General features: G+C 38.9%; 2 protein-coding genes across 2 annotated transcripts; one reads left to right on the forward strand and one right to left on the reverse strand.

Annotated features, from left to right (window-relative positions):
* Nucleotides 1-1,024: 1,024 nt before the first annotated feature.
* On the forward strand, nt 1,025-6,234 carry nudt22 (nudix (nucleoside diphosphate linked moiety X)-type motif 22). The gene is made up of 6 exons (XM_056250291.1): nt 1,025-1,441; nt 1,748-2,231; nt 3,819-3,932; nt 4,060-4,157; nt 4,248-4,341; nt 5,830-6,234. The coding sequence occupies exons 1-6, from the start codon at nt 1,356-1,358 to the stop codon at nt 5,929-5,931; spliced, it is 978 nt and encodes a 325-aa protein (XP_056106266.1). The 5' UTR covers nt 1,025-1,355; the 3' UTR covers nt 5,932-6,234.
* A 910-nt stretch (nt 6,235-7,144) lies between these two features.
* Nucleotides 7,145-14,901, reverse strand: si:ch211-107m4.1 (heterogeneous nuclear ribonucleoprotein U-like protein 2). Its single transcript, XM_056250285.1, has 14 exons — nt 14,181-14,901; nt 14,005-14,101; nt 12,681-12,757; nt 12,433-12,572; nt 12,174-12,276; nt 11,889-12,001; nt 10,730-10,993; nt 10,491-10,613; nt 8,879-8,989; nt 8,615-8,783; nt 8,319-8,501; nt 7,631-7,695; nt 7,453-7,530; nt 7,145-7,363 (listed from the first exon to the last, which is right to left on the reverse strand). The coding sequence occupies exons 1-14, from the start codon at nt 14,731-14,733 to the stop codon at nt 7,304-7,306; spliced, it is 2,136 nt and encodes a 711-aa protein (XP_056106260.1). The 5' UTR covers nt 14,734-14,901; the 3' UTR covers nt 7,145-7,303.
* Between the last annotated feature and the right edge of the window lie 454 nt (nt 14,902-15,355).

The following is a 15,355-nucleotide window of genomic DNA, read 5'->3' on the forward strand; positions in this document are numbered from 1 at the left end:
TAATTTGCTTAAAGGATTATTTTCTTCTTTGATGACCAGTTATGTTGTTTTAAGTTCTTTTCCTTAGGTTGATGGTCTGGTCTTGCACTTTCTATTCCTTAATCGTGAATGGCAAAATTTTAATATTTCTAGTTCTGGACAGAATATGAAAAGTGTAGTTCTATTGTCTTATCGGAACACTTTTACATCATTTTTTAAAACCTGGGAATTGCAGACGGTTGTCTCATGGGCAACCTCTCTCTTCTTGATGTCCAGAAAATAAGTTGCCTTAATTGTGGGCAACTTGATATGTGTATTAACTGCTTTAAAGAAAGTAATAGATGAGAATGTGTGTCACATGCCTATTTATATAATTTATGTCTGTGTAATTCGGTAAGGCTGGCTCTGGTTTCACAAAAAAAAAAAAAAAAAAAAAAAAAAAGTGTACAGGAGGGGAAAAAATCCCATATAAAATAAAAGAAAAAAAAATTAGCAAACAAACTTGATTTTTTTCTTCTTCCTTAAATCAGACCTCGGATTGTCACTGAAAGTATTTTGTAGTTTAGAGGAAAGTCTTCATTACAATGTTTTTATATATTTGACAGAACTAACAGTCTCTCTTAACAAATGTGATTTATTTGTCTGTTTTTAAAATTCTAAATGATGATTGAAGCTTTGGAGTAACAGTGTGGGAAAGTAAATGGTAGGCTAAAAGTTGTTTGCTTTGATAGAAAAAAACATGTAAATATAAAGTCAGTTAAAGGGGCATTTTACTCATCACTTGAGATTAAAGTGTGGTGTAGATACCTAGAAAAGTATATAAATGAATAGGCTACTTGTATAGCTATAGCATTTTAGTTTAAGTAACATCGAGTATTTGCAATTTTCTGATCATTTAATCACAGAAAATATACGACGTACATACCCTGTGCTTTGTTTAGGTTTCATACAGTAGCCTACGTTTTGTTAAATTGTTGATCCAGGCTTTTATTTTGAAGTACAGCGCTTCCGGAAGTTGTTCAGTTAAGAGTCCTATTGCCTTTTAGTCTAGGAAGCAAGTTTTCTAGGTAAGGAAGTAAGTTTATCGTTTCGTAGGCATTAAACTGCATATTTCTGTCAACTTTGTTTACTGCTTTTAAACGTTTGTAAGGCTAATCCAACTGTTTTTATCGTTGAGACAGTAACGTACAGGAAACCGGTCGAACAGACAGACTTCGACACGAGGCATCTGTCAGTTGATTCACAGCTCTGTCTCAAAACATACAGCCTATCTGGATGTACACTGCTTAAAAAAAGCATGCCTAGTAGGCACCTCACTAAGAAGACACCCATGCTGAAAGTCCACTTAGGTGCAGTCTGAAAGGTGCAGTGCTGTCATGGATCCAGAGGTGTCCCTCATGCTACACTGTGATCCATTACAGGCTATCGGTGAACATCAAACACGCATAGAAATTTCAGACAGGTAAAGTATCTACACACACACACACACACACACACACACACACACACACTGTAGTGGCGTGCAGTGGTGTTCTGAATGAGGAAGCAAAGTCATCCGTCTTTAAATGTGTTACACATAAGGTTGTATTTACCAGGTTATGTAAACATTGTTACGTTAAAAAAATAATTAAAACAACATTCTATATTGTAGTTTTACATTATCAATAAATTAAGTGATTAAATGTCAGCTTTTTTAAAGACCAATGAGAGAGTTAAAAACACACACTTTATACATTGTAGCCCAAATCGTTTTTTACTCCCATATTAGATTCAATCGGCAGAGTTTTCCTGAGATCGAGCAGCACATTGAAGCCGTGTGGAGTGACAGAGTGACCCAGGAACCGTGGCTCTTCAACGGGGCTAAATTCAGATTGCATTCAGCGATGCTCTCCGTCATGGAAAACGGACCAATGGGAGAACAGGCTGTCCAAAACAAAGGAGACCAATTAGAAAGGGGCGATACATCCTCGGACAGATTAACAAAAGATGAGCAGTCATGTGTCCTAAATTTACAGCTAGGCCTGACCTGTTATAAAGACTATCTCGGGACTAACTGGTCGCGCGAGGCGGCGAACCTGCAGAGTCACGGACGGAATGAACGCGCAGATCCGCAGGCCTTCCTCGCGCAGCCGCTGGGCGTGGGCGCTGTCATGGCAACCGCGGATGGAGACGTGGTCCTGCTGAGGAGGAGTCAGAAAGTGGCAGAGGCTGCAGGACTGGTAGACATACCTGGAGGTCACCCCGAACCAAAGGTCAGACTCATCATCAGGGTTTCATACATTATATCATCAGCTGTCTTGGGAATATATATTTTTAATATACATATGTCTTTGAATTAAGTCTCTTATGCTCACCAAGGCTGCGTTTATTTGATCAAAAATACAGACAGAAAGACAAACAGTAACACTTTCACTGTTTTCTATTAGAATATATTTTAAAGCGTAATTTATTCCTGTGATCAAAGCTGTATTTTCAGCATCATTACTCCAGTCTTCAGTGTCACATGATCCTTCCGAAATCATTCTAATATGCTGATTTGCTGGGGATGCATGAAATTGATCAAAAGTGACAATAAAGGCATTTAATGTATGTTACAAGAATGTCTATTTTAAATGTTATTCTTTTGAACTTTTTATTTATCAAAGAATCCTGATAAAAACAATTTCCACCATAATATTAGGCTGCATTCATATTTTTTTATATATTGTTTTCAGCATTGATAATACGAACCACTGTATGTAAATGAGCACCAAAAATATTTGATTATAATTAAGTAGCAAATAAGCATATTCGATTTCTGAATGATCATGTTTTTTTGGGGGCCAGGCAGTGTATATTACAATAGAGAAGAGTTATATTTGTAATATCATTCTTATTTGACTGCATTTATTTGATCAAAAATGCAGTAAAACAGTCTTGTTCAACATATGAGACTTCTTATAATAAATAATGGCCAAAAGTGATGTCAGGCCTAGGAAAAGTTACAATTTCAAAAATGTTTATATATTTTGTAAGCATATTATGTAGTTGTGCAAGTGAGTTCAGTGTTATATTTGTGATAACGCAATGAAACATGCCAAATTGTGAAAACCATTTTTTTTTGCCAGGCAAAGAATATACAACTCGTTATATACACTACCGTTCAAAAGTTTGGGGTCAGTGAGAATTTATTTTTATTTTTTGGAGGAAAGAAATCAATACTTTTATTTATCAAGGACAGTAAAAACATTTATAATGTTACAAAAGATTCTATTTCAAACAAATGCTGTTCTTTTGAACTTCCTATTCATCAAAGAATCCAAAAAAAAAAAAAAAAGAAACTGTACAACTGACAGACCAACAACTGTTTCAACATTGATAATAATAATAAATGTTTCTTGAGCATCAAATCCTCATATTATACTGATTTGTGAAGGATCATTTGACACTGAAGACACTGACACTGGTGATGCTGAAAATTCAGCTTTGATCACAGGAATAAATTACACTTTACTATATATTCACACAGAAAACAGCTGATTTACACTGGAATAATATTTAATACTATAACTGATTTTTGTTGTATTTTTATTCAAATAAGCGCAGCCATGGTTAGCAGAAGAGAATTCTTTTAAAAGTAGTTAAAATCGTACCGACCCCAAACTTTTGAACGGTAGTGTAAATATATGTATATATATATATATATATATATATATATATATATAATGTATCCTCATATTTTCATGGTTTAATCAAACTTGTAGGGTCATTAAAAACAAATATACCCTCCAGACATCACTTTTGGCCACTACGGTGTATATATTATTAAGAATATCTCAAATCTGTCTGTGTGCGTGCAGATGGTGTGTCCGGAGGTCAGCGAGGAGGCCATATGTGTCGAGCTTCTGCAGGGTAAGGAGAGGGCCGTTGTTTCTGAGATCTTCTCCTCTGTGTGTGCAGAGATCAGTGATGAGGTGTGTATCTGCGGGCTTCACATCGGATACACACTTCTTTAACCACATATTGGGAAATCGTGGCCGTTGATGCCACTACGCTGGTCTCATCATCTTTCTTTGCTGTTGTTGTTCTCACTCATTACAGGTGAACGTTCCTGTCAGTTCTCTAAGCAAACCGTTGTTCATGGGAATCGCGCTGAACCACACCAGTGCAGGCCGACCCAGTGCAGAGTTTTACGTTCGGTAAACCCCATCCTAAATCATTTTAATCTGTACACGATGAGCTGTTATGATCTTACAGAACTACACAGCTGTGTTTTTTACTCTGTGAAGGTGCACTTTGACGACGGAGGAAGTGAGAGACTTCTATAGACGTGGAGGTCCTGAGGCCCATGAGTCCACTGACATACTGTTTCTGAGTCGAGCGGTAAGCATTTCAATAAATGCAGACAAATCCACATCGAGATGTTGGCTGCGACCGAAATCGCATACTCTCTTGAGTAGGTACTTATTTTGAATAAATAATTACTTCATGATTTAAAAAAACAAACAAGTATGTTCTAAACAGTATGAATGTAGTATGCTGTCATGTGATATTCCAGCATCAGTTGTGTCGCTTCACTGCCATTCATAAATCCTCTCCCGTGGCCTCATGGGATAGTAAATTGTCCATCATATGCTCACGGAATATGCCGGAAGTAGTAGGTCATACGAGTACTTTTTGCTCTTTAATGAGTACATACTACTTTTGCCACATAGGCTGCGTCCCAATTCGCCTACTTTATACTACGCCCTAAAAGTATGTACTCTTTTGAGTAGGCAAGCTTTGGGACATACTACTTCGTCATCTTTAACGGACAGCTGTCGCATGCATCCTGCCACCGTAAACTGCCCTGTCAATCATCTCGTCACAGTTAAAATCCTCCATTCAATCTAATTAATTTCCTATCGTTTCGGAGAGAAATGTAGCGGCGCGTTCATCTGCCGGTCGTGGGTCTTTCATGCGGAGACTCTCCTCATGTGCTTGCAATTTGAATATAATGATGCATTTAAAAGTTAATGGCTAAATGTATCTTTACAAAAGTTCACAATGCTGCAGATGCAATATAATGTGGACAACATTGAATAAATACATTTTCGTCAGGTTAGATACTGATAATGAATCACTCAAACCCCTTTATCTAATGCTGCGTTCCAGGCACGTTTTTGAGCACGTAAATCACGACTTCAAACTACGACTCACGACTTTGTCGCGTTCCAAGCCGGTCACGCCAAACTATTGTGGCATCTAGATGTAAACAAACCATTGCTGTTTTGTTTGGTTTCGCGGGCTATGTGACGTCAGAGCTCGTAACTGGGAGTACATCGATCTAGTACGAGTTCACGGGTGGGAAGTCACGGGTTTGACTAACGTTCCAGTGCACTTTCACGGGTATAAGGTTGGAAAAACACGGGTTACCTCTCTAGATAACCGCCGCACTCGTGCGTCCTCATGTCTGTAGTTTTTTAACGCTTTTCACTTGTGTTTGTAGTTGTTGTGGGCAATATCACCCGTTAGAGTGTGCATCGATCTCCACTTCGGATTCTGACCAGAAATAGTAGACCATCCGGGTATCTTTGGAACACTCATTTGAACATACTACGATTTGGGACGTACTAATTCTATTTTCGAATACTATTTAGGACGGATAGTATGCTAATCGGGACGCAGCAATACTGTTTTTCACCTACTATATAGTAGGGAAGTATGCGATTTCAGATGCAGACAGTTTTAACTACACCCTTATGTGCAGTTTTCTTCATATTCACATATCTTTTTACATATGCAAGATTAAGTCATTAATAACAGAATGATTGGCATCTCAAGACATTGTGTATAAAGATGAAATTTTACATAATTTTCCCTATTCTACAGAAAATGCTCCAATTAAACGACCGCTCCCCCCTGTGGTCAGAGATGTGTCCTTCAGCTAAAGGTGCAGTGCTGCTGTATCAGAGGGTGATGCCGGATTACTGATTTCGTCAGCAGGCGCTTCATACATCACTTAAACTTTAATATATCAGGGATAACTTTGAGTTGTGTTGGATATAGTAGTGTATTGTATAAAAGACTTGTTTGAAAAATTGCAAAAACGTACCATACAAATACATTTTGTATGCTGGTGGATGATACAGGTGTAGTCATTTTCATGATATTTATACATTAAAGTTCTTGTACTGAACACATATAAAGTATATTTTGCAGAGATACCTATGGAATTTATTCTTTGTATTGAATAAGCAACTTTTCATATTAAATTAATAAAAGTATAAAAACAGACGACTAAGACCTTTTAACTTGGAGCAAGTTTGCTATAACAGTTTGGGATTCACAGTGAAAGTCTTTTCAAAGAAGCTCAAGGGAACAAATATTCTAATACGACAGAAATTGCACGCATGTATTTATTAAAACACTGGCAAGGCAAAACAAATTATTAAAATTCTGGAACATTTTCATTTTGTACTCGTCCCACTATAAATGTTAGATCAGTGGTTCTCAACCTCTCCTGCAGGGACCCCCTGACACACCATGTTTCTGTTTTAACCCTGAAATGGCACACCTGATTCAATTAATTAAAGGCTTAATGAGTCATTATTAGAGTAGGAAGTAGGAATTAGTTAATTGATCAATTAGTCAACTACTCATTAAGCCTTCAATTAATTGAATCAGGTGTGCCATTTCAGGGTTAAAACAGAAACATGGTGTGTCAGGGGGTCCCTGCAGGAGAGGTTGAGAACCACTGTGTTAGATGTATGAACCTGACGAGAACAGTTTTCACAATAAATATATTCCCGTAACAGTTTTACAGAGAATAAGCCACAATGAGCTAAATGTGACAATGGGAAGGAGAAGCTCTGTAGATTTACAAACATTTACAAAATGTTTTTGAATGGATGTTCAGTGCAAATAAGTAAAGATGCATGTTAAGAAATAACTATTTTCTTTTTTACAATACAGTTACTGTTAATATCAATGAAAAAAATAAATAAACATGATTCATCTCATGATTTCTCAGTCATTAGAAAATAGATTAAAAACAATATAAAAGTTGGAGCCCTAAAAGATTAAAATCCCTTGTGGGCTACATTTGAGCAGCTTGGACTTTACTATCACGTTCCACAGAAGTCACACATGTTTATAAAGACATGAATGAAGACAGGATTTTTCATCTTTTGATTAGCCATACTCAAGCTAGCTCCTCATTAAGCAATGACCTTTCTTAATGAAATTACAGACAGACAGAGCCACTTACTGTAGTAAAGGTGAAGCACTGCTAATCAAAAAACATGCTGATTTGGAGTGTTTTTCCTGCTACACAAAAGTTTGGGGTTTATCAGAAACCCTTCAACTAACTTGAACATCCATAATAAATGCTACCATAACTCTGGTTTTGCTCAGAAAAGCTCCACTGCAAGAAAAACAAAGATGTATTAAGTATATGCACAATTTTAATGTTATTTAAAAAAAACAGTTAGTCAAACATGGTTGTTTTCTTACCTGCCCAGTGTACGGCCTGTAATACTTCCTGTATCTCTGAGGGTCACTGCTACATCCGAAGGCAGATGGACGGCGACTCTAAGAGAATAATCCACATCAGTGATCAGTCATCATAAACGTTCTGCAGATGTTGTTTTGAATATCTAACAGTGCAACATCATCACACTGACAAACTTACATGTGCTTTCTGAGATGCACAGTGGGGGTGTTGATTGTGACAGCCGAATGGACCTCCCCTCCAGCCTTGGGAAATAAAAAAAAATATAAAAAAAATGGCACACGTTTAGAGCCGCGCAAAAAAATTAATAAAAAATTGGCAGATGGACGGCGGCATGACAGTGATGTTCGATCCTGAAACCGATGATCGGCGTGACTAATTATTATGATTTTTTTTCTGATTGGTTATTGTCCTATTTTGGGCGGTACCCGAGGTGCGATTGGTTAGCGTAGGACAGCACGTTGTCCAGACTGGTGAAATAAAGTGAAACTATGATGAATTAAAAAATTAGGCAGTGTTGATTATGAGTTGTAATGTTACGTTTATGTTGCGGACATATCTGAATAATCTCCTATGTGTCATATAGAACGGGCTTCAATTAACTGGTGTTCATTCACTCTTCAGCTTCACCTCGTGCAGCCATTCCTTTTAGATGCTTCTTTTTCGTAAACAATAATGCAGTGTTATATTTCTAGTCATATTTTATTTTCCTATTTTGATGGACATATTTTCATGCCATTTTACTTGTCAACATTAATCTTCGTTAACAGTGTTTTAATTCAAATATTTCCATTATCGCCACAAAGGACACACTCTTCTCAACAACGCAACAGCAGAAGAGAAATCATCTCTTAGCATCTCTTCTTACCACAATGATGAACGAGGCGTTTTTGACTTCCTTGTCTGTGTTTTCTGCGTTTGGGAGGTGTGGGTAAGAGGCGGCGTGCTTCCTCTTTATAATGTGTTAAGAGCTTCAGGGCCTCGTCAGGGCCGAGCTCCACAAACGTCACCTCATCCAGATGCTCTCCCTGCTCTGGCAGTGTGAAGCTCACTGGAAGAGATGAAAACAAATCTTTCATAAGTGTGCAGCAAGTCCAAGACCAAGCTGTAACACGGAAATGTGTCTTGATACCTGTCATCACGTAACCCAAGTTAAAGTCTGACCTTTGGCTTTGTGAAGAGACATTTCCTGAACTGCCATGCCCTCGTCCTGTTGGCGCTGTATGAGACGTCTCCTCCACACCTCGTCAGGTGGAAAAACCACCACCGCTCTTCGCTGGTAACCACGGAAACAGAGCATCTTGTGTCGCTGGGCAGATGGATAAATGTTGGCCTAGGAAATTAAAGTGGAAAAGAGAGAACGCATGAATGAGAGGACAAGCAAGATGAAGCTTTGACCCACCGTACCACACACATATTCCTGATTACCTGATCAAGGATGTAGTTCCTCCGCTTGGTTGCAGCTATTTTGATCAGCTGACTGACACACTGAGTGGCCTGTTGCAGCATCAGGTCTCTGTGATTGGCTCCAGGAGGCTCCTATAGGAACGGAGAATGTGGATGGAAATATGTGGAGTACTCATGAATTAAGATTTTATTCATTTCCAGGACTATGGGAACTTTGTACTAGTTTGTGTTGTTATTGTTAACTAAAACTATTAACCATTGTTTAACTGAAATAAAAGAACATAAATATTAGATAAAAACGTAACACTTTAGATAGCTGCAAGCAGCGATGACGGGCCCAAGCCCTGGCGCCAGCCGCGCCACCACTGGGTGGCTTTAAAACAATTGTGCACTGCAGGCAATATGCATTTTAACTGGGTAATTGTAAAAGAACTACGTCAAAATCGTTTGAATATGCCACATTTACTGCAGCAGCCGGTGCAGAAACACAAATGAAGATATTTTTTTAAATGAAATCTGAGTGAATTCTGTTCCTTCATTGACAGCCTACGAAACGACCACTAGAAAGGTAGTAAAGACATCATTAAACTAAACCATGTGACTCCAGTGGTTTAACCTCAATTGTATGAAGTGATGCAAGTGATTTGTTTGGGCAAAAACATTTTTTTTACCACTTTATTTACAAAATATTAATCTCTAACGCACGTTCACGAGAGCACCACGACACATGCGTGTTGAGTTGAAAGCAGACGTTGCCTGGCCCTGATGGCTGACGATTCCAACGTGTGTGTGTGTGTGTAAAATGAACATTTTGGTTTTATTCAACCAACTACTGACAATATTTCTTCCAAATTTCAAATAAAAATATTGTCATGTAGAGCATTTATTTGCAGAAAAGGACAACTGGTCAAAATAACAAAAAAAGATGCCATGTTTTCAGACCTTGAATAATGCAAAGATGTATGTATATGCATGTATATTCATTTTAAACAACACAACACTAATGTTTTAATAACTATAGTAATACTATAATAATACCTACCTATCATGTCAATGGTGTTTTTTTATTTATTTATGGAGAGGTGTTCTAATCTCTTTTCCATCACACTGTGATGAAAAGGGTCCAAACCAATAAGATTTGCACTTTAGTTAATATGCTCAGAGCCGCTGCGGTTACATAAAACTACAACTTTGTGGTGTGTCCGAACAAAACTGTTGTGCTGGATGAAAGTGGTCACACAGAAGAAAAATCCCAAATGGAGATGAAAGTTGAGCAGCTGCTGTGTTTGGCGTCTAAGTGCAAACAGCCTTTTGATAAATGCCAACGCCACTACAAAAATCTTGATAGGAGGGAGTTGTTGCGGCAAAGAAATAACAGATCAAATGGGAGTCAACAGTGAGTTTCATCATTCTTATTTTTGGCTATGTCTGCTTTTATATAAGAGCCAAGTGTCAGGGAGTGCATTAGCATTTTCATTCGGCGCATTCAGAATGATCTGAACAGACAAATTGAAACAATTTCTATGAAGAACATCAGTCTTGGTGTGAGCAAGTCTTATTTCTGACATGCACCAAAACACTGTGTGTCTGGATGATTTCCATTTCACACAATAATCTTGATAGATTATCTTACCCTCATGCAGTTCAAAATGGAGTTTGTACTCAGAAGATTGTAACGTTTCCTTGGGTTCTGGAGCATATGAGCCTGAGCCCAGTGGGTCTTACCAGAACCTGGCATACCAACCATCATCAGCACCTGACAGATGGAGAAAGAGGGTCAACGTGACAGAATTTGATAATAACAATATTCATCCAGATGTTTGTTTAGTTCATTTTTGTAAGGGTTTAACACACTTTTACAAACTTTCCTACCTCACATTCACTTTTAGATGCTGTCGGCAAAGACTCACGAGTCCTTTGACCAGGAGGAAGTATGACTAGTGTGCAGAAACCAGCAGGAAAAGGATGCCAGGGAGTATCTGGATCAAGATTCACCAAAACCAAACAGTTTTTGCAAAGCACGTGGGGATAGAGAGCTTTTCCTCTAAGAGCAGAAGACGTCAGGCGAAACGCCACTCCAAGAAAACGCCCATTTTTGTGAAATGAAAGTGTCGCTTCTCCAGTCTCACTGATGAACTAGATAAGGAATAGACACAAATCGATAATAAACCTGAACTGAATTAACCCAAGAGCAATGTGATGTTGATCAAAAGAACATAGCATGAATAAGCTAAGCTAAGCTAAGCTAGGCTGCATTCGTCACAGCGGCATTACAAAGGCTGTCCAATTTCAAAGGCTCCTTCGAACACGTCCAACAAATGCGTCCTGGGCCGTGAACGAGTGGATCCTTCGCAGCCTAGCCTATCCCAAGATTCATTGCACTCAAATGCTGGATTATTTTAAATGCAAGTATTGTGTTTCAACTTCAAATATCTAATTATACAAATGTAAAAAACAACAACAACCACTTTAAAGCAATTTAAATGTTGACTGACATCTTACTAAGATGTGGTGAACATTTAGACCGGTTGTGAACCCTGTATTGTTTTCAAACTGTTTAATATAACTTTTAAAAAAGTCTAGTACAAACGTTACTGTCATTCGTCAACAGTAGAAGTCACCGTTTCTAGATGACAAGAACAATCCTCTGTAGACTAGACCGTCCCATTTAACAACGCTCGCCTCGACCTTCACAGGGCTGCCAATTCTCACGCTCTCACGCCACACCCCCGATTTCTCACGCTGAAGTGTCAACCCGGTCGGTCAAATGCCTGAAAGATAAGTTTATCTATAGATATACCAGTTGAGCCATTCGTGATCGACTAGTTTTACCGCAAATTAGTTAAAATATCCTGTAATCTAGAGCGAGCGTGCATGCGAGACAGATGTGTTGAGCTCCTAACGGCGCGGCACGCCAAGCTAAACTCAAAAGTTGGCAGCTCTGCCTTCATGGACATCTAAGGATGCAGCCTCTGAATTGGGACACAGCTACACTATAACCTACTTCTGAACAATTGACTTTGAAACTTACTGCACAGCAACCGATGACATCTCCTTCTGTGAAGGGCTCACCAAATGCCTCTTCCTTTCCTCCAGTTACTATCCTCCCCCGTCCATCAAAACCATACGACAGCTCCACCTCTCCTGAGAGAACAAGAAAAATCAGATACAAAATTATTTACTATGATTCATTTTTATAGCTGTTTGAATCTATAACAGGATCCTTAGCACTGCACATTTGTATACTTCCCAACCGAAATTTCCATAATCTTTATTTAGGACTGTAATGCAACTTATTTTATAATGTTATTTTCACCTAACTGAAGGCTTGTGTTGTCCACAGACCAGCCCACTCTGAGCACATGTGGATCAGGGTCGTCGCTCGTGGCTATTGCAGGTGCCGACAGTCGCTTCACAAACTGGAGACGCAAAAGAGGAATTATTCACCAATATGAAAATGACGGTGCCATTTAACTAATTAAAGTTAAATGGCACTTTAATAATCGACCATTGGTAATGGTCGATTATGGTTGATAATCGACAACGTAACATTTACATGATTCACAAGTTCACACCTTGGCTTCGAATCCGACCTTCCCATGACAAAATCCATGGGTCATCCTGCACCCTGACCAAAGAAGAGGGAATCTCTCCCAGAAGAGTGGCTGACCGCTGCTTCCATCAGAACCCACCTCGAAATGCAGGTCACAGTTATCTGTGAAACAGACGCACTGTTCTTGAGGACAGACTTTTATTAAGCTTTCATCTTAAATCAAATGACTTATTCAATATCTGAGCATGAATTGGATCTTGATGAATTTACCGGAATCCAGTCGAACATCCTCAAAATCGAATTTAGCTTCTTCCTCAGGCTCCGGCAGCAGTTCTGCAGTCTTAGCTCTGAAGACAAACAAGTCAGGGGGAAAAAAGTCAGAAATGCTCAGACAGTTTTGTAAAGTCTGATGAATAATACATAAAGAGGGGTAAGATGGCTCTTTACTGGGGTAAGAAACCCACTGGATACATTTTACAGAATGTATAAATGATTTCTGATATAATTCTTAATAGTATTTAGATCTTTTTTTCTAAAGTGCAATTAAGATAAAATAATAAACTATTTTATTTCAAATTTAATTTAGAAAATTGAGTTGATAATTGAACAACTGATGACAGACAAATCAGCATTTTAAACTGAAAGTCTTTTTAATTGAAGATATGTCATAATATCAACACTATGAAATTGAATGCATATTTAGGGTGTGTTCACACTTGGCATGTTTGGTTCGATTAAAACGAACCCTGGTGCGATTGCTCTGTTACTGCGTTTCGTTTGATTAAGTGTGAACGCTGCCATCCAAACCCTGGTGCGCACCAAACCTGAAAAGATGGGTCTCAGTTCGAATTCAATATGAACGCAACACGGAGCAAAGACATGTAAACAAACCAAGAATGGGACACAACATCACAAGATGCAACTGTAAAAAGGACAGAATACTCAAGCATGCCAGTTTTTTCTAGTCATAGTGATGAGATGTTGACCATCATAGTTCAGTTCAGGCATCAGAACCGCATCTCACAGCAGATCTTTGTTTGTGTGTGACGGAGGGATTCCTGCCGCTGTTTTGACTCCTTTACACATTTTATAAGCTCTTCACAAGTTCTCAGCTGATCAAAACACTATCATATGTAGGCTACGCACATACAACGAGCACATTTAGCCCGGCACACAACACTGTTTTGGACGTGCGGTAAGTTCTGTCTCGAAATATACGTCATAAAAACCGACCAATCAGGTTGTGAACGAATCCCTATGCCTTTAGGTTCGGTGTCAGAATGCCAATGTGAATGCTAAGCGGACCAGGACTAAATGCTTTTTTTGGGGGTCCAGACCAAACGAACCAAGCAAACCGAAATACAAGTGTGAACACACCCTTATGGGTTTGGAAGGACATGAGTGTGCATAATTAATGACCGATTTATTTTTTATTTTTTTGGGTGAACTATCCCTTTAATGAAAGCAAAGATGTTTGAAATGTACATTTAATTCATGGAAATACTAAATATGTGCATAACATGATGACATGCACCATGTTCTTTGAAGTACCTCAGAGAGTATCAGTTAATGCTATTGTTATAAATATCAATACCTGTTGTAATGAACGTCCTCTTTGAACTCATAATAATCTCTTCCTCTCCTCAGCTCCGTGTTTTCCTCTATGCTGTAGTCCACTGTTTCAGCTCCACCTGACAGTCACAAAAATATAATTCTTTTATCTGATCAGCTACAAAACACTTCTTTAATTGTGCTCTAAGGGCGACTTACACTGGTCGTGCTCCTGTGGTGTTTCTGGTTGTGGTGAAATGGCCAAGACTGATGATGATGTGCATCCTGACACTGCATCCTCTTCTTCTGGAGCAGCGGTTGCCAAGGCGACAGGATGTACAGACTGTGGATTGCTCTGTTGTCTGTCGTCTCTGAAAGTAACGGCCTCTGGTGTCCTAACCGACAGCGGCTCTGCGATGGCTCTTGGGGCAGTGCATGAGCAGAGCTGATGTGGGTCAGTCTGTGTACTTTGATCAGCGTAAACATTCATGCTCTTGCTTGTAGAACTAGTGCATACTGGAGACTGCGTCCTAACACACGGCTCGCGCTCCAGAGAGTGAGGCTTCGGCGGCTGTTCTGCAGGCTCTGTACTCGTCGCTTCACAAACATTTCCCCCTTCATCTCCACTTTTGATAGGTTCAACACCGGCTTCAATCGCAGAAATGAGCCGCACCACCAGCTCGGCCTTCAGGCCCTTCGGGTCGAGTCCTCGCTCCGATAACATGGCCCGCAACTCGACCACTTTCAGCTTTTTGACTTCCGCCAGCAACATTTGGAACAAGACCTGTCAACTCCACATTAAAATTAAAAAGCTAATACACGCAGTATCTTGTTATTTAGTAAAAAAGGTCAGTTAGTCCGCACTCTCTTAACTTTTTGGGAATTTTCTCACCCTACTTACTACCAAAACACACGACCCGCTGTAGAGGATTCAAGAGAGTGAAACGGGCGCTGATTGGCTACGGTGAGGGAGCTGATCGTTGATTGGTTACCAGCAGTGACGCAGTTTGACTCTTTTATGCGAATCGGTTCTTTAGAACAAGGTGTTTAAAGAACCAATGAAAAACGTTTCAATCTCCCATTTGTATGCACATAATGAAACTTATTGTAACATAGACAAAGGAAAGTTTTTGGACAGTATGACCAAAACTGATACTTTCCAGGAAAAAAAAAAAAAAAAAAAAAAACCACTGTATTTTTAAAATAATTAGGCTTTAGGCTACACACAGTGTTGACAAAGTTGAAATTTTGGCTTGTAATGTATGATACTTGCGTGTCATTATAACATTTGACCAAAATCAAGCTCAAATGAAGACATTTTTGATCAGCTAATGTTTTTTTTTTTCCGTCATTAGGCTGTGTCCTCAGTTTTTTCAGTTATTTGCCCAAAATCT

The sequence above is a fragment of the Rhinichthys klamathensis genome, unplaced genomic scaffold, assembly GCF_029890125.1.
Source record: "Rhinichthys klamathensis goyatoka isolate OS25496 unplaced genomic scaffold, OSU_Roscu_1.1 h1tg000068l_1, whole genome shotgun sequence".
NCBI classification, from domain to species: Eukaryota; Metazoa; Chordata; class Actinopteri; order Cypriniformes; family Leuciscidae; genus Rhinichthys; species Rhinichthys klamathensis.

Bases quoted from the DNA above. Each gene is read 5' to 3' on its own strand.
- nudt22 (XM_056250291.1), top strand. From the start codon at position 1,356: ATGGATCCAGAGGTGTCCCTCATGCTACACTGTGATCCATTACAGGCT. The intron at 3,933-4,059 runs GTGTGTATCTGC...CACTCATTACAG, and splicing joins GTGCAGAGATCAGTGATGAG to GTGAACGTTCCTGTCAGTTC. The intron at 4,158-4,247 runs GTAAACCCCATC...TACTCTGTGAAG, and splicing joins AGTGCAGAGTTTTACGTTCG to GTGCACTTTGACGACGGAGG.
- si:ch211-107m4.1 (XM_056250285.1), bottom strand. From the start codon at position 14,733: ATGTTGCTGGCGGAAGTCAAAAAGCTGAAAGTGGTCGAGTTGCGGGCC. The intron at 10,614-10,729 runs GTAGGAAAGTTT...TCCATCTGTCAG, and splicing joins CATCTAAAAGTGAATGTGAG to GTGCTGATGATGGTTGGTAT. The intron at 8,502-8,614 runs GTCAGACTTTAA...CATCTCTTCCAG, and splicing joins GTCTCTTCACAAAGCCAAAG to TGAGCTTCACACTGCCAGAG.